The sequence below is a fragment of the Portunus trituberculatus genome, chromosome 5 (genome assembly GCF_017591435.1).
Source record: "Portunus trituberculatus isolate SZX2019 chromosome 5, ASM1759143v1, whole genome shotgun sequence".
Lineage (NCBI taxonomy): Eukaryota > Metazoa > Arthropoda > Malacostraca > Decapoda > Portunidae > Portunus > Portunus trituberculatus.
In genome coordinates, this window is record NC_059259.1 from 4,346,929 (window position 1) to 4,365,015 (window position 18,087).

The 18,087-nt window shown below is 41.4% G+C and overlaps 2 protein-coding genes across 2 annotated transcripts in view; one reads left to right on the forward strand and one right to left on the reverse strand.

Moving 5' to 3' along the window:
• Positions 1 to 13,687, reverse strand: part of LOC123513567 (sphingosine-1-phosphate phosphatase 2-like) — a 14,842-nt gene extending 1,155 nt beyond the window's left edge. Inside the window, exons 1-10 of the mRNA XM_045270821.1 lie at positions 13,436 to 13,687; positions 12,924 to 13,083; positions 12,208 to 12,398; positions 11,253 to 11,367; positions 10,525 to 10,667; positions 9,750 to 9,913; positions 8,792 to 8,881; positions 8,492 to 8,664; positions 7,843 to 8,080; positions 7,267 to 7,507 (exon numbers count right to left, since the gene is read on the reverse strand). Coding sequence (XP_045126756.1) covers positions 7,328 to 7,507; positions 7,843 to 8,080; positions 8,492 to 8,664; positions 8,792 to 8,881; positions 9,750 to 9,913; positions 10,525 to 10,667; positions 11,253 to 11,367; positions 12,208 to 12,398; positions 12,924 to 13,018 — 1,389 coding nt within the window. The 5' untranslated portion in view covers positions 13,019 to 13,083; positions 13,436 to 13,687 and the 3' untranslated portion in view covers positions 7,267 to 7,327. The remainder of the gene's footprint in view (positions 1 to 7,266; positions 7,508 to 7,842; positions 8,081 to 8,491; positions 8,665 to 8,791; positions 8,882 to 9,749; positions 9,914 to 10,524; positions 10,668 to 11,252; positions 11,368 to 12,207; positions 12,399 to 12,923; positions 13,084 to 13,435) is intronic.
• Positions 13,688 to 14,939: 1,252 nt separating this feature from the next.
• On the forward strand, positions 14,940 to 17,845 carry LOC123513577 (small integral membrane protein 12-A-like). The gene is made up of 3 exons (XM_045270830.1): positions 14,940 to 15,070; positions 15,435 to 15,572; positions 16,110 to 17,845. Exons 1-3 carry the CDS (start codon positions 15,000 to 15,002, stop codon positions 16,315 to 16,317), a joined length of 417 nt encoding a protein of 138 aa, XP_045126765.1. The 5' UTR covers positions 14,940 to 14,999; the 3' UTR covers positions 16,318 to 17,845.
• Positions 17,846 to 18,087: the final 242 nt, after the last annotated feature.

Sequence of the window (18,087 nt, forward strand, 5' to 3'; positions counted from 1 at the left end):
CACACACACACACACACACACACACACACACACACACAATCATGGTTCACGGTTCGCTTAACGCTTGTCTAACGGACCAATCATAACTGGCTTAGTGTGTGTTCCGCGAATCTGATTGGCTGAACGTACGAGCGTTTGGCGAACACCCGAACTCAACCGAGATGAACCGAAATTAACCGAACCGAACTAGACTGAACCGAATCTAACGAATTACTTCCCGAAATGGAACCGAAACACGACTTTTCTGAAGACGAACGAAATCACTAAACAGAATTACATATATTTTTTTGTTATATTTTTTGGTATTATTAATTATGACATTATTTTTGTATTTGTAATTTTGTGTTTATGTGTTCGGATGTCTGTGAGTGTGTTCGTGTGTTGGTTGGTGTGTGCGTGTGAGCCAAACCGTGAAATCTCGTATGTGTGTATGTATGTAAGTGTATAATCGTGTGTATGTGTCTGTTCGCTCGTTTGTTCTCTGTATTTGCTGTGATGAAGACGATAAAAAACTGTATATTAACAAACAAACAAAAAAAATAAAGCTATATATATATATACATAAAATATATGTATATCACACGTACATGAATGTTTACATGTGTGTACCTTATTAATAAAGGTGGCCATGTGCGCCTGTGTGTACTTTAACCTCCTCATCCCACCCCTCTAAACACACACACACACACACACACACACGCCCGGTAGCTCAGTGGTTAGAGCGCTGGCTTCACAAGCCAGAGGACCGGGGTTCGATTCCCCGGCCGGGTGGAGATATTTGGGTGTGTCTCCTTTCACGTGTAGCCCCTGTTCACCTAGCAGTGAGTAGGTACGGGATGTAAATCGAGGACTTGTGACCTTGTTGTCCCGGTGTGTGGTGTGTGCCTGGTCTCAGGCCTATCCGAAGATCGGAAATAATGAGCTCTGAGCTCGTTCCGTAGGGTAACGTCTGGCTGTCTCGTCAGAGACTGCAGCAGATCAAACAGTGAAACAAACACACACACAGGTAGTTTATCAGCCACAAATAATATAAACACAAATAAATGGTCCTCAAATTTACGTTTCTATAGTTATTGCTTATAAAACTACTAGTAAGCTTGCCCTTTCATATGACCACGTAAGCATAAGTAAAGGAAATATACTGAAGTGGTCTTAAAATATAGAGATGTCATTAAAACTAGGCTATCACACACACACACACGTCAGTTCAGTTACAGTCACCATACCACATCACATCATCACCACTGCCATCACACCTCAACATAGCATGCCACACCACCACTACCTTCACTACCATCATACATCTCCACCACACCACGCCACTAGTACTACCACCACCGCCACCACGCCATCACTACACTGCCATCATTCACCACATCACACCATACCACCAATACCAACACACCATACTACACCATACCACACCACATCACACCACACCAGCACCACCACTACCGCCACTACATCACACCACAACTACCACTACATACCATGACATACCACACAACACCACATCACCACACACCACCACACCACACCACTTCAGTACCACTACATAACACCAGGGTTGCCAGGTGGTTCCAACATTTCTTGGCATTAATTTGTGTGAATTTTGGCATTTTTTGGCAACACTAATGCCCAATTTGGCAAGCATTTTGGCAATATATATATATATATATATATATATATATATATATATATATATATATATATATATATATATATATATATATATATATATAGTGGAGTAGTTACTTGAAAATGGAAGAATATTCTTCTACTTCATTTCTATGAAAACCAAGAATTTTTCTCAATGTAAACCAATAAATTGGAAATAAGTAACAACATACCAGTAATTAAAAATAAGGGATAAAGTCTAGACATGTGTCCCGACACATTTTTTGAAAATAATTAAGTCATAGGCAGGAGGAAATACAGAAAAAGGTACAAAAGTAAACAAGTTTTTTTATTCCAGGAATTAGGCAACTTCACCATCAATATGAAACCTCTTACCATCTTCACCCACGTACCCTAAATTATCCTAATCTAACCAAGGCGTACAATCTCCTGTATAAAATATCTGGGGGGCTTAAAAATTCATAATGTATCTGGGCCATTAAAACGGCCCCTAATCTATCCTAATTTAACCTAGCCGTACAATAGAAAAATTCAAGAGCACAACACAACGTCTGACATATAGCACCGTTAATACTTACGTGCGACAGGTAATTATGGCTAAAATAATCCCAAGCAGTGTGATGAAGACCATAAGAAACTAAACAATTGCGTGCGGTGTAGTGGCTTAAACTGTAATAATACCTATTGGTTTAAGTTCTGGTAGGCCTATTAAATCATTAATAACTTAAAAACCTCTAACTTACGCTTATACATGTCCATCCATGGCTTCTTAGTTCCCTTGGGCATGCTGACCAACTTAAAACCACGGAACAGCTGTACCACCAAAGCCTGCTGGTAGCCAGTGTGTTGTGTTTACGTCTTGTAATGTAAAGTTGTAAACAGACATTTTCTCTTAATTATCACTATAGAAAACGACTATTTCTTTAACACAGGCTATTTCATTTACCATCTTGGATACGGGGGATAAAATAATAAAATCTCCACCAATGCCATGAGGAGGTTGTAAAAATAAACTATGCAGATTTGATAGGAAATTATATAATTTTTTTCAAAATTTGGCATTTTTATGGCAAAACTACAAGAGTGCCATAAGAATTTGGCAGTTTTTTTTTTAAAGAGATAGCCATTTTATGGCACATTTTGCCAAATTTGGTACCACCTGGCAACCCTGCACAACACCACAACCATCACTACCACCACCACCAACACGCTCTCCACCAATCACCGCGCCACTCCTGCCCCGAGCACACCAACCCCGACCCCGCCCCGCTCGACCCCTCCGCCTCCAACGACAACGGAAACTTCTTTAAATATATTTTGTTATTTTCTCTGGTTTTGCATGTGTTTGTAGGTGTTTTCTGGACTCTGAGTGTTGGAAGAGGTGGAGGAGGAGGAGGTGGAGGGGAGAGGTGGTGTGTGGGAGTGAGGGCGGGGGAGGTGGAGTCACTCACCAGACGTGCCAAAAAAAACCCATCTCCGCATAAGTTAAAATATTTATCCTTTATTAATGAAGTTGGCATTGTTTTGATATCCGATTTGTTATTAGCAAAGCAAACCATTTTTGAAACCACAATAGAATCGAGTCCAGCTGTGTTTTGGTTTAGCGGAAAAATAACATTAAAGTCACTGCATGAAATATAACGTTTTTTTAATTAGCACGTCTAGGATTGTTTTGGTGCTTGATATAACACTTAAAAGATATGAAAAACATGATTCAAGTAACAATATTCCATAAAGTTTAGTCTACCTATTCGTATTTTCAAATTCAAATTTTTTAACGTTAACAAAATAGAAAACAAAAATCTTTATATGACAAGGAATCTGTGTTTTCTTTATTTGGCTGGAAAGCGAAAATTTTTGTTATTCAGAAAATTTAATATTACGTAGTTTGGGTGAGCTTTCCATCTCGACATTGTGGTATGTTTGTGACCCGTTAATTGGACACAAACAGCTTTCGTTTCACCGCTTTTCTAAAATAAACCACCCGGTAGGAATATTATATTTTGATTATTAGTTACACTATTTATCGCGTCTAAAAGTGTAGTGTATACCAGTCTGGGAGCCGTTTTTCTTGTGGCGATTTTTAAAATGAATTATCTACGTAAATATTGGGCCACAACGGGGCCTCACCCCCGCCTTCCCCCCCGAGGTCAGTCCAGCAATGTCTGCCTCCACTCCTGTGTTTCCAGACCCAGAGAGTGAAGCAAAGCCAGAATCAACCACTACACTAGATAAATAGCCATTACTGTAGTAAAATAAGGCAATGGTTGTGTATACCTCCGTTCAGACCGCCTGGAGCCCACCAAGACACTGACCCAGACCCTCTCCACGCCCCGCCCGCAGCAACTCCTCAACATTTCCTTCAATTCTCAGTGTTTCCTGCTGCTGCCCGCCTGAATTGCATAAACTGTAGTGATAGGAGGAAGAAAAAGAGGAATAGTAGTGTGTGAGGGAGTAATAGTGGTAGTAGTAGTAGTAGTAGTAGCAGGAGCAGCAGTGTTATCATCATTATTATGAAGGTGTGTGTGTGTGTGTGTGTGTGTATGTGTGTGTGTGTGTGTGTGTGTGTGTGTGTGTGTGTGTGTGTGTGTGTGTGTGTGGGCGGGCTGCTCAACATAACAGTACTCTCTCTCTTGAAGCATTATGCCCTCTCACCATGACTGTTATGCTAAATGTTTCTACATAAGACACTGCCACAAATCACTCCCTTTGACACACACACAGACTGACAGCTGTCACAATGGCAGAACTGAGAGCATGTGGATTAGGATGAGGCATTAATTCAGCACCATGGCAAGTGTCATGGTCTTCCCCTTGCTCCATCATCAGTCTGGTGGTGGGCCCCCATGCAACAGTGGGTCCAGGGAAGCTGCCCCTTCTGACCCCCTGCCTTTTCTGCTATTGGAGAGAGGAGAGGAAAGAGGAGGAGGAGGAGACAGTGAGGCAGAGAGTGGAGAGAAGAGAAGAAGGAAAAAGAGGAGGAGGAGAAAGGGATGAGACAGAGAGCAGAAAGAAGAGAAGAAGGAAGAGGAGGAGGTGACTATGAGGCAGAGAGGAGAGGATTGAAGAGAAAAAGGAAGATGAGGAGGAGACTATGAGACAGAGAGTGAAGGGAAGAGAAAAGAAGGAAAAGATGAGGCAGAGAGAGAGAAGAGGAGGAGAAGGAGGCGAGACAGAATGGAGATAAGGGGAGAGGAGGAGAAGAGAAGGCAAGACAAGCAGCTGTTACTCAGAAGGGCACACAGTAAGAGGGGGAGGAAAAAAAAATAAATAAAATAACAATGGCAATATTAGAGATTGAAGACACTGGTCAGGGTGAGTCAAGAGAAGGGTGACGTGATGGAGCCGGAAAGGGTGGTAGTGGTTGTAGTAGAAGTAGAAGTAGAAGTAGCAGTAGGAGCAGCAGCAGCAGCAATAGTAATAGTAGTAACAGTACTATAACAATAGGAAATTCAAACAAACATGAATAATTAAATGCATCATAATTATTGGAACACACACACACACACACACACACACACACACACACACACACACACACACACACACACACTGTACTTGCTCCATCAGTCTTTCAATATTGAGTGTAAACATTAATCCTCCATCAAAATGTACAATGGTGTGTGTCTGTTGAGAAAAATGATGAGATTGTAGATAAATAAATACTGAAGAGAGAGAGAGAGAGAGAGAGAGAGAGAGAGAGAGAGAGAGAGAGAGAGAGAGAGAGATCTTTTCACCAATCTTTCAGTATCAAAATGAGTTACCATTCCTTGAGCACTGTTATGTAATCAGTAACAGTAACAACAACAATAACAATCACCATTAGTAATTCACAGACAGAAAAAACAGTAACAATAATAATAATAATAATAATAATAATAATGATGATGATAATGGGTCAGTAATACAAGACTAGTTAGGAAAATCTAGAAATACAGAAAATAAATTAATAAATAGAGATAAATGAACAATACATAGGAAAGGACAAACATTCATTACTGAGACACTGAATAAAGAAATAAAAATGAACTCTTTACATAAAAAAGAAAAAATAAATAAAGATTGGGTTTTAAGAAGAGTTTCTCCTGGTGATGTGGAAATATTGGTAACTTCTCACTTGAACCATGAAAGAACCCTTGAAAACCCACCAAATCAGTGAATAAATAAAATAAAAAGATAATACACCATTGACTAAACAACAATAGCAATAATAATAAGAAAAAACATATTAATTATACAAATGCATAACAGCAGCACCGAATAATAATAATCATGAAATAATAGTAATAATAATAGTAGTAATTTGCTATACATCTTTATCTATCTTCATTTAAATACCTAAAAAAATATATATATTGCATTATTTGATTCACCAGCCTTCGTTAGTCGTCAGTCGTCTCTCCTCAAGTTGTTGCATGGGAGGCACGCGCGCGCACACACACACACACACACACACACACACACACACACACACACACACACACACACACACACACACACACAGGAAGAAGTATGCTCTGTGTAAACTGTATAATATGAGATTGGATATATACACACACACACACACACACACCGCGTAGTGTAGTGGTTAGCACGCTCGACTCACAATCGAGAGGGTTCGGGTTCGAGTCCCGGTGCGGCGAGGCAAATGGGCATGGCTCTTAATGTGTGGCCCCTATTCCCCTAGCAGTAAATAGGTACGGGATGTAACTCGAAGGGTTGTGGCCTCGCTTTCCCGGTGTGTGGAGTGTGTTGTGGTCTCAGTCCTACCCGAAGATCGGTCTTTGAGCTCTGAGCTCGCTCCATAATGGGGAAGACTGGCTGTTTGGCTGGGTGACCAGCAGGCGACCGAGGTGAATTACAGGGAGAAGTATGCTGTGTGTAAACTGTATATGAGATTGGATACACACACACACACAAACATCCACATATGCCTTATTAAACTGTGTACGAATATGTAAATCTATATATGAGATTGCGCGCACACACACACACACACACACACACACACACACACACACACACACACACACACACAGCTACAAAAATACCCCACTATGAAAGCAATACAATGCCAGGCTAAACAGGAACATACAGTGATAAAAATACAACTCTATTGATCTTGTGTCTGGAAAGGCAAAAAATATATATATATATATATATACTATGCGTGTATATGTGTGTTTACTTGTGCTGGGGAGGGAGAGGGAGAGGAAAAAAAAGAGAGAGAGAGAGAGAGAGAGAGAGAGAGAGAGAGAGAGAGAGAGAGAGAGAGAGAGAGAGAGAGAGAGAGAGAGAGAAAGGAAGAGAAAGAGAAACAGGAAGAGAAAAAGAGAAAGAGAAACAGGAAGAGAAAAAGAGAAAGAGAAACAGGAAGAGAAAAGAGAAAGAGAAACAGAGAGACTGAGTGAGAAAGAGAAAGAGAAAAAGAAAAAACAGGGAAAAAGAAAGAGAAATAAAGAGAGAAAGAGAGAGAAAAGAAAAGAAAAAACAGACCAAAACAGAATGAGAAAGAGAGAAAAAGAAGGAAAAAAAGAACAAAAAATAAAAACAAAAAAAAGATAAAAGAAAAAGATAGAAGATAAAAAAATAGAGAAAAAGAAAGAAAGGCAAAGAAAAAAAATAGACAGAGAGAGAGACAGCCAGAGACAGACACCACTACCACCAGCACCACCACCAGCAGCACACCTCAGACCTCAGTGTAAAAGGTGGGTCTCTCAATACCAACCAATCTGAAGGTCGCTGGTCCAGTGTAGACAACGGTGAACCCGATGGCGATGTAGGTGATGAATTTGTAGAAGAGTTCAACGACGAGGCGGTGGCGAACGGAGAGTCCGCCTGTCTTGTTCATGTAATCCTCTGCCCTTATCTGTGGTGGTGATGGTAGAAGGTTAGTGGTGGTGGTGGTTTGTTGTGTGTTGTGTGTGTTGTGGTGGTGGTGGTGTTGTGGTGATGAAGGGTAGAGAGGGTTAGAGTGGTAGTGATATGGTGTTGTGCTATGGGTGGTGGTGTTGTGATGATGGTAGAGAGGGTTAGTGGTGGTGGTTTGTGATATGAAGAGGATTGATAACTAATAGACAGATAAATAGAGAAATGTGGTGGTGATGAGGGTGAAGATGGTCTCACACACACACACACACACACACACACACACACACACACACACACACACACACACACACACACACACACACACACACACACCTGCAGCAGAGCACATATGGTAGCGAATGAGAGTGACTTGAATATCGCCTTCACCGCCACAATGACCACCATCCCCAGGGAGGTTCGTAGCAGCGACAGGCCCACCATGTTGAGAGTGGGCCACAGCACAGTGTATGGTGGGGGCAGTGAAGGCTCCCTGATGATCCCCAGCTGGTAGTTGACCCACGACCCCAGCAGCGACCCACACCCGACGCCCACAATGACAGTCGTGTCGCCTCTGTGGGAATGCAAGTTAGTGGTGAGGTGGTGGTGGTGAGGGTTTCAGGGGTGTTTTGGTGTTGTAATGGATATGTGAAGATCAGGATTGTTAACTAATAGATAAATATATATAGAGATAGACAACAAAACTAACTCTCTCTCTCTCTCTCCCATCAAACACCTTAAACTCATGAGCCCCAGCCACACATGATTTGCTGACCTGAGCAATGCCAGACCAGCGCGTTAACACTGTGCTAACCAGAGGCTCTCCCAAACACACACACACACACACACACACACTGATACCACCACAGTGCAACCAATAAACCTCCTCGCCAACCCCACATTGTATATTTGCAGCATGTATGTACTGTCATCTGAATAAACCATACATCATTATTATTACACACACACACACACACACACAGACCTGGCAGGGGTCCATCGGTCAGTGGCAGGGTAACAGACGACCATGGCGATAGTGAGGATGATGGTGATGAGTGGTGAGGCAGGATGGGTGAGGGCCAAGTGGTCCAGTGTGTCCACCCACGGCAGCATGGCCACCAGCAGGCCACTCACCAGCACCAACCCACACAACACGTCCTGAGGCACAGACACACACTTGGTTAGGTTAGGTTAGGTTAAGTTAGATTACATGGGCACTAGGAGGCAAGAAGCAAACACACTCACACACACACACACACACACACACACACACACACACACTCACCAGAACACTATGCATGCCGAGGTAGATGCGCGACAGACACACACACGAACACCAGATGAGAGCGATAGCAAGGCCCCACATCCAGTCCAGCTGCAATGAGAGAGAGAGAGAGAGAGAGAGAGAGAGAGAGAGAGAGAGAGAGAGAGAGAGAGAGAGAGAGAGAGAGAGAGAGAGAGCATTATTTTTCTATATAAGAGGAGAAAGCTTGCTAACGACAAAATAAAAGGAAAGAATAAAAAAGAAAAAAAAGGTTGATTTGTTTCCCAGTCATAACCCAAGTGAACCAGTGAACCAGATAGATAGATAGATAGATAGTTTATTGACCACACTGTACAAAAAGACAACACATCCAAACTTAAGATACAATGATAGCAAAAACAATACATGAACAAATGAAAGGACATCACCACAGCCATTAACAGGTTCACAGCAAAGACGTGTGGTTGTGACTGACACCTAAACCTTGTCTGTCCCATTAACAGGTTCACAGCAAAGACATGTGGCTGTGACTGACGTTTTAATCCTGTCTGTCCCATTAACAGGTTCACAGCAAAGACGTGTGGCTGTGACTGACCTAAATCCTGTCTGTCCCATTAACAGGTTCGCAGCAAACATATGTTGCTGTGACTGGCGCTTCAATCCTGTCTGTCCCATTAACAGGTTCACAGCAAAGATGTGTGGCTTTGACTGACCTAAATCCTGTCTGTCTCATGTTTAAGGGGTGGCCGGCATGACCCGACCTCCACCCTTGTTGTATGCACTGCTACAACAATAAAGTCAACAATCAGTTACCAATTCACATCACCAAGACCAATGTGTGAAGTCTTTTTTAAGCACATACAAGAAAGGAATTAAAAAAACTATATATTCTGGTATTTTCTGTGGATATAATGTTTAAACCCCTTCATAGACCCTTCCTAACTCACATACATACTGACACACACACACACAGACCAACCTGGTATCTGTTGAGGGAGAGGATGAAGATGGAGAAGGGCATGGCGGCGCCCACCATGGCGTGTGTGGAGGGCAGGCCGTACTCCAGCTCCCACTTGCTGTCCAGGCGCACTGCAGGCGGGCAGGCCGGCCGAGGCACCTTCAGCAGGTCCTTCAGTGCCTGGCCTGATGGGGAAGTTAGGTTAGGTTAAGGTTAGGATATATACAGTACTAGACAAGAATATGTGGGTATGTGGTCGCGTATTTATGGCAAAAAAAAAATAAAATAAATAAATAAATAAATAAAAAGGATGTTTAAGAGGCTGAAGTAAAATTAGAAGAAAAATTTGCAACAATTCTACGACGTCATAGAATCTTTGTCACTTGAGGCCAAACACAAAGTCAACTCTCGGTCTGTATGTGGCAGTAGTGGAGTGAGGTGGTCTGAGCTCCCTTGCTCCATGACAGACCTCTGGATTTACATGACTTGGGTGGTTAACAGTGCTTTTATTTGCCACACTATGTCGATACTAAGGACTGAATGAGTGAGACAATTGCTCAAGATGATTGGTCTAAAGAAAGGATGCAACACAATTACCAAAATCTGCAACTTGACTGGTGTGGGGCGAACAAGTGTGAAGTACATACATAAATTTTCCTGGAGGAAGTGATCAAATACCACAGAAGAAACCCTCTCTCTCTGACAGACCACACAAGATCTCAAACCATGCTACCTCCATTTTTCCATCCTAACCTGACCTTCCTCAACCTCCCCAAACACTCCATGGTGAGCTGACCTATGTACATTGTGACCATCCAGACCATGATGACCCTCCGCAGCACCGCCCCGTCCACGTTCCAGGCCCAGAAGCAGAAGAACACAGAATAGAACAGCTCACCACCCAGTGCCGTGGCAAAGAAGAACAGATGGTACCAGAACCTGAAAGTAGTGGTGGTGGTGGTGATGGTGGTAGTGGTGGTGGATTGCAGTAGAATAAGTCTTTCTTTTTACACACTTACAAACTCTCATACATTCTTTCACACTTTTTTTACACACTTCTACACTTTTTTACACTCTTCACACTCTTATACACTTTTTCACACTATTTTAACCTTTCACACTCTTTAACACTTTCTCACAGTATTTTATGCTCTTTTACATTCTTTTTACATTCTCTCACACTTTTATACACTTCCAGTCACTCTCACACTCACTGACACCCTCACACACTCACTAACATACTCCAACACTCTCATACACTCTTTAACACCTTTCTAAATCACTCCCACACTCCTTGACACCCTCCCAGATCACTTTCACACACTCCCAGACTCTCAAACACTTACTAACACACTCCAACACTCTCCCACACACTCCTAGCCCCTCACACACTCACTAACCCATTCTAATCTGTCCCACACCCTCACACACTCTCTAAAAAGCATCACACATTTGCTAAAACACACACACTCGTTAACACCCTCACACACTCCCAAACTGTCCCACACTGTCCCACACACTGACATGTTAGTAATGATGTATTCTTGGTCCTCTGGTTCTGATTCTGAAAGTGTGTTGTCCTCCTCCATGCTTCCCTCCGTCCCTCCAGTGTTCTCTCCAAGCAGCAGCGACATCCAACCTGCACAACAACACAACAAACTGGCTCAAAAACACAGGCTCTAATTGCACAGAAAATCACACAACACACAGACTTATCCCCTTCAGTACTGGGACACATTTTTACCTTGAGATTTGTATATGATTTAGGCCATTTTATTGATATTAGGAAGGGTCTATGGAGGTCAGAAGATTAATGGCCACAGTCTTCACTATTTTAACTCCTTCAGTACTGGGACACATTTTTACTTTGACATTTGTGTATGATTAGGCCATTTTATTGATATTAGCAAGGATCTATGGAGGGCAGAAGATTAATGGCCACAGTCTTCACTATTTTAACTCCTTCAGTACTGGGACACATTTTTACCTTGAGATTTGTGTACCATTAGACCATTTTATTGACATTAGCAAGGGTCTATGGAGGTTACAAGATTGATGGCCACAATCTTCACTATTTTAATCGCCCACATGAGTTTCTGAAGCTGTATAAAATCACCAAATAGTAACCAGAATGAATATAAATACTAATGTTTTTTAGGGCATTTAAAAACAGTTTGGAATGTTTTTTAGGGCATTTTAAGACAGTTTGGCATGTTTTGTAGGTAATTTCAAGACAATTTAGCATGTTTTTGTGGGGATTTTAAGACAGTTTGGCTATGATTAGACCATTTTTTTGACATTAGGAAGAGTCTATGGAGATTAGAAGATTAATGGCCACAATCTTCACTATTTTAATTCCCACTTAAGTATCTGAAGCTGTATAAAATCACCAAACAGTCACCAAAATGAATATTAAAACATGTCATGGTATTGAAGAGGTTAAACATGACTAAAGTGACCTGACCAGACATGACCTCACCTTTCCCTCCCTCGCCGTCACTGGCCGACGACCCATGGCGAACGTGTGTCTTGGTGTGAAAGTCAGCTGAAGCCTTGCCCTTGCCTCTGGGCCGCTGCCGTGACCCACACTGACCCACAAATCTCTCAGACGACCTCGCTTCACATGCCTCAGCCTTCGTCAAGTGTTCTCTCCCTTTCTCGTCTCTGTAGCTGCAATAAAAAATTACTCTCAGTGCACAAATTCTCTTTTAATATGTATATACATATTCAATTCAACTCCTTCAGTACCATGACACATTTCCATATTCATTCTGGTGACTATTTGGTGATTTTATACAGCTTCAGAAACTCATGTGAGGGGATTAAAATAGTGGAGACTGTGGCCATTAATTTTCAGACCTCCATAGACCCTTCCTAATGTCAATAACATGGTTTAATTGTATACAAATCTCAACGTAAAAATGTGTCCCAGTACTGCAAGAGTTAAAATAGTGAAGACTGTGGCCATTAATTTTCCATCCTCCATAGACTTTTCCTAATGTCAATAAAATGGTCTAATTGTACACAAATCTTAGGGTAAAAATGTGTCCTAGTACTGAAGGGGTTAACATGTCAGTATTTAATCTAACACAGCTATTTGATTTCCTTCCTCTTTGGTTTGGTTAGGCAAGGTAAGATAAGGTAGGGTAGGGTAAGGTAAGGTAAAGTTAGGTTAGGTTAGGTTAATGTATTCACCAGTACTGCTTTTCTCCCGGTCTGTGCCTGACGCCAAAGAAGTGCTGGCAGGCGGCGACCAGCTGAGGGTCCTGCAGTCTGTGGAGAAGGTTCATGGTGGTGCAGGGTGCTGGGGATGGTCAGGGCATCAGGGGTCCTGCAGGAAGCCTAGACACCTGTGCTGGGAGAAGGATACACTGTTAAACATGGAGAGAGAGAGAGAGAGAGTGGAAGTGAGTTAAACAAATATACAATTATGAAGGAAGAGGAAAAGGAAGAAAAGAAGAGTAGCAGTGAATAGAAATAACAAAAGAAAAACATAAATGAAAATATCTAATAACGAGAGAGAGAGAGAGAGAGAGAGAGAGAGAGAGAGAGAGAGAGAGAGAGAGAGATGGGCGTGGCATGCAAGTCATATATCAAATCACCACCACCACCTCTTTAAACAAACAAACAAACAAACAAAATCAATCAAAACAAACCTAACCTAACATGAAAAATAACAAAAAAATACAAAAAATATCAAAATTCACCAGCAATCACTAGGCACGTGACTGACCCCACAAGACACTTTCCTCTTATTTCACCACTAATATCTCCCCCTCTCCCTTAACTCACACGTCTCTTCTCTTTACAGGCGGTGTGTTGGTGCCCTGGGGAGGTGTGGGTGTAGTGGGGAGGAGAAGGAGGCGGGAAGGGACTTGTGGGAGGCAAAAATATAGAGAAGTGCGGGGTTTGTTGACAGAAGATGAGGAGGAGAGGCTGGGATGCATTCGGCTCTGGGATCATTTCGGCTCTCTCTCTCTCTCTCTCTCTCTCTTCAGATTTAGACATTAGGCATTAAGTAGCTACACGAATATTTCATGAGATTTGAAGGATATGGTCACATAAGGCAGTCTTCGCATGTCACCAATATATTACCTAATTAACCCTACCAGTACCATATCACATTTCCATATTCATTCTGGTGACTATTTGGTGATTTCATACAGTTTCAGAAACTTATGTGGGGAATTAAAATAGTGGAGACTTTGGCTATTAATCTTCTGACCTCCATTGACCCTTCATAATGTCAATAAAATGGTCTAATTACACCCAAAACTCAAGGTAAAAATAAGTCCCAGTACTGAAGGTTTTAATAGGGAACAGTGTGAGCCATTCTCTTCACACTACCAAAGGGAACCTGGCATTCACACTGTATACTTTAAAATGGAAATGCAAGATAATATGATATTCAAGCAGGGTTGAGGTAGCCGGTATGAGATGGCTGCAAAATATTTATTAATTAATACATCATAAAATAACTGGAGATGTTTGAAACACTCATAATGACAACTGACGACCCTGTTTGCTCTGGTTAGAATATCAGCCCCATAAACCCTTTCATACATGAGTTTGAACGAAAATAACAGAGTAATGTGGATCATATTCTGAAATTTCTGCGCCGCACTTTCACTGTTTCCCAAGGGCTCTAGTTGAAGTGATGCGGGTTTTTAAGGGTTTTTCTGTAATTCTAGTAACATATTAACAACTCTTCTACATTATCAACAAGACAAATATTCTTTAGGACTCGATTAATAGTCTCTGGTCTATTTCCCAAGGGCTTTAGTTGAAATGACAGGTTTTTAAGGGTGTTTCTGTAATTCCAGTGACACATTAACAAGTCTTCTGCAATGTTAACAAGACAAACACTCTTTACATCTCGATTAATGGTCTCTGTGGTCTGTAAAAAAAGATCGTGGTGAGAGAAGGAAGCGTTTCACAATGCACACCAGAAGTTTCTCCCTTCGTCAGGAGCGCAAATGATCAAGAGGGCCGGTTTGTGTACGTCCCTCTTACCCGGCAGCTGATATCCCTTTAGGCTTACATTTAGGCCTATTCCAAGGGTTCTGAAGGGTGTCTAGGGACGGTAAGTGATGGGAAATATTCTTTAAAGGCTCATCTTGCTATACCTTGGGTCTAAATAGCGTTTAATGGGCGTTAAATAGAGTAAATATATAACCGGGTGAATGTTATGCAAGGGTCGTGTTACAGGGTGAAATGTTGTTGTCTTGTTTCCCTCAGTCAGAATGTTGATTGGTGTTGCTTGTCGTTGTGATGAAGGGAAGAATAGTGGAAATGATGTTATTGCCACCACCACACCACCACCACCACTACTACTACTACAGGTTACTACCACTACACCACCACCACCCAATAAACCAATATCTCACCACTACCACCATCACCACACACAATCTTCCCTCACAGCATGACCACCACTACACCACACTAACCTAACTTAACCTAACCACCAACAACACCACCACACCACACCACTAATAAATATTCACTTCACAGCATCACCACCACCACCACCACCACCACCACCACACCTCACCACACCACACCGCTAATAAATATCCACTTCACAGCATCACCACCACCACTGCCACACCATCACCACACTACGAATAAATATCCACTTCACAGCATCACTACCACCACCAACACACCATACCCTACCATCACTAATAAATATCCACTTTTCAGCTTCATCACCACCACTGGACCGAAAGTCACCACCACCACCACCACTGCAGCCTTTACAATGTGGCCGCTGATGGTGGCTTTGAGAACTTACGCACCCTACATCACCCTGCCCTTTGCTGCGGTGGTTGGCTTTGTAGGGTGAGAGAGAGAGAGAGAGAGAGAGAGAGTTAACTTTACCATCATCATTCTTTCATAATCTTTCTAATGCTTTAAAAAATGTTTGAAAGAAGATAAAGGAGAGAATAGAAAGTTTGGTATAATTTTTTTTGTGCCAGAGAGAGAGAGAGAGAGAGAGAGAGAGAGAGAGAGAGAGAAAAACATTAAAAAAGATAAATAGAAGAAAATGAGAAAAAAAGAGAGATAGAAGGAATAGAGGAAATAAAGAGAGAGAAAAAAGAAAGAGAAAGAATGAAGGGAAAGAGAGAGAGAGAGAGAGAGAGAGAGAGAGAGAGAGAGAGAGAGAGAGAGAGAGAGAGAGAGAGAGAGAGAGAGAGAGAGAGAGAGAGAGAGAGAGAACTAGGCCAACACTTCCATAACACCAGAAATAGACAAACAAACCACCCACAAAACACACACACACACACACACACACACACACACACACACACACACACACACACACACACACACACACACACACACACACTAACACACTAACATCCTCCACCCTTCCAGATACAACGTGGAAAAATACTTCCGCACACCACCTGCAAGCCGACCGTCAGTGGAGGACCAGCGGACAGACCGACTACTGAAGGAGTTAGTGGAAGGCGAGAAGGTGGAGCAAGCAACACTGAAGGAGAAAGCATTTGTTCCCAAGACGATATTTGAAAAGAACGTCTCTCCGGGTTTGCTGGAAGACGATGGGAAGGGAGCAAGGTGATGGGGTGAAAGAATAGTGTGATGGGTGAAGGAATAAGATGATGGGAAGGGAACAAGGTGATGATAGGAAAGTAACAAGGTAATATGAAGGTAACCAGATGATGGGAAGGATGTAGAGTGATGGGAAGGGTGTAGAATGATGGGTAAGGGAAGAGGGGAGAGACAGGTGGCTGTGGATGTATACAGGGTGATGTAGAGTGATGTTTGACTGTAAACATGTATAATTCACACTTATTAGAAAGAAAAAGAAGGTGAACAACTGATATTTAAATGATTATAGACAAATTAAGAGTGACGTTTGTGATGTAGTGATGTTTAACTATATAAACTTGTAATTCACACTTATTAGAAAGGACGGGAAGGCGAACAACTAATATTTAAATGATAATAGAGAAATTAAGAGTGATGTTTGTTATGTAGAGTGATGTTTGATTGTAAAAATTAGAAGTTATATTTAAATGATTACAAAAGAAATAGGAAAGGACAAGAAGGAGAAAAGTAATATTTAAATGATCATAAAAGAAATAAGAGTGACGTTTGTAATGTAGAGTGATGTTAGACTGTAAGAACTTGTCATTCACACTTAATGGGAAGAAAGACAGGAAGGAAAACAGGTGAAGAGTGATCAGATCTTGAGGAAAGCCGTGAGCTGTCCTTGTGGTAAATATGCTGATCAACAGAAATTTACTCGCATCAAATCAATGACATCACCAGTAAGCTACGATATGTCATGAACCCTGGAGCCATTTCAGAGTAGACACATTATGATTTTAAGTGTAAAGGAAGGAAAAATTATTGAGAGCCTTGATGGAAAGACAGAGAAAACAACTATTATTCATATCACCAATAAGCTACAATATGTTATGAACCCAGGAGCCATTTCAGAGTAGACACATTGTAATTTTAAGTGTAAAGGAAGGAGAAATGATTGAAAGCCATGATAAAGACAGAAAACAAGCATTATTCACAAAATCAATTACATCACTAAACTACAATATGTTATGAACCCAGGAGCCACCTTAGAGTAGAAAGATAATAGTTATTTTAAGTGTAAAGGAAGGAAAAATGATTGAGAGCCTTGATGGAAAGACAGAAAACAAGTATTATTCACAAAATCAGTTACATCACTAAACTACAATATGTTATGAACCCAGGAGCCACCTTAGAGTAGACACACTATAATTATTTTGAGTGTAAAGGAAGGAAAAATTAAAAGCCTTGATAAGAAAGACAGAGAAAGAAATATATCACATTTTTCCTTCCTTTACATCAAAAACAAGTGATGGCAAGTCTTGATGAAAAAAAGAGAGAGTTACTATTTTTGAGTGTAAAGGTGTGGATGAGGGTGAGTGTAAGACAATGTGGTGACTATAGTGGTGACTCAGTGTGGTGCTGTGGTCATGTACATAAAGTTGTGATGTCCCTGTGTGCAAATATTCAAAGGAGAGAGTGAGAGTTTATTGTAAGAATTTGTACAATGAGGAGGAGGAGGAGGAGGAAGTAGATCAATAATAATATGATTCTTTTAATTATTTCTTTCATTTTACTACTACCACTACCATTACCATAACCACTACTGCTACTACTACTACTACTACTACTACCTCTACTATAAACAAACACTTTTTCTTCCTACGACTTTACCTCTTTTAACCACTTCAGTAGCATGACGTGTTTCCATATTCATTCTGGTGACTATTTGGTGATTTATACAGCTTCAGAAACTCATGTGGGGGGCATTAAAATAGTGAAGACTGGCCATTAATCTTCT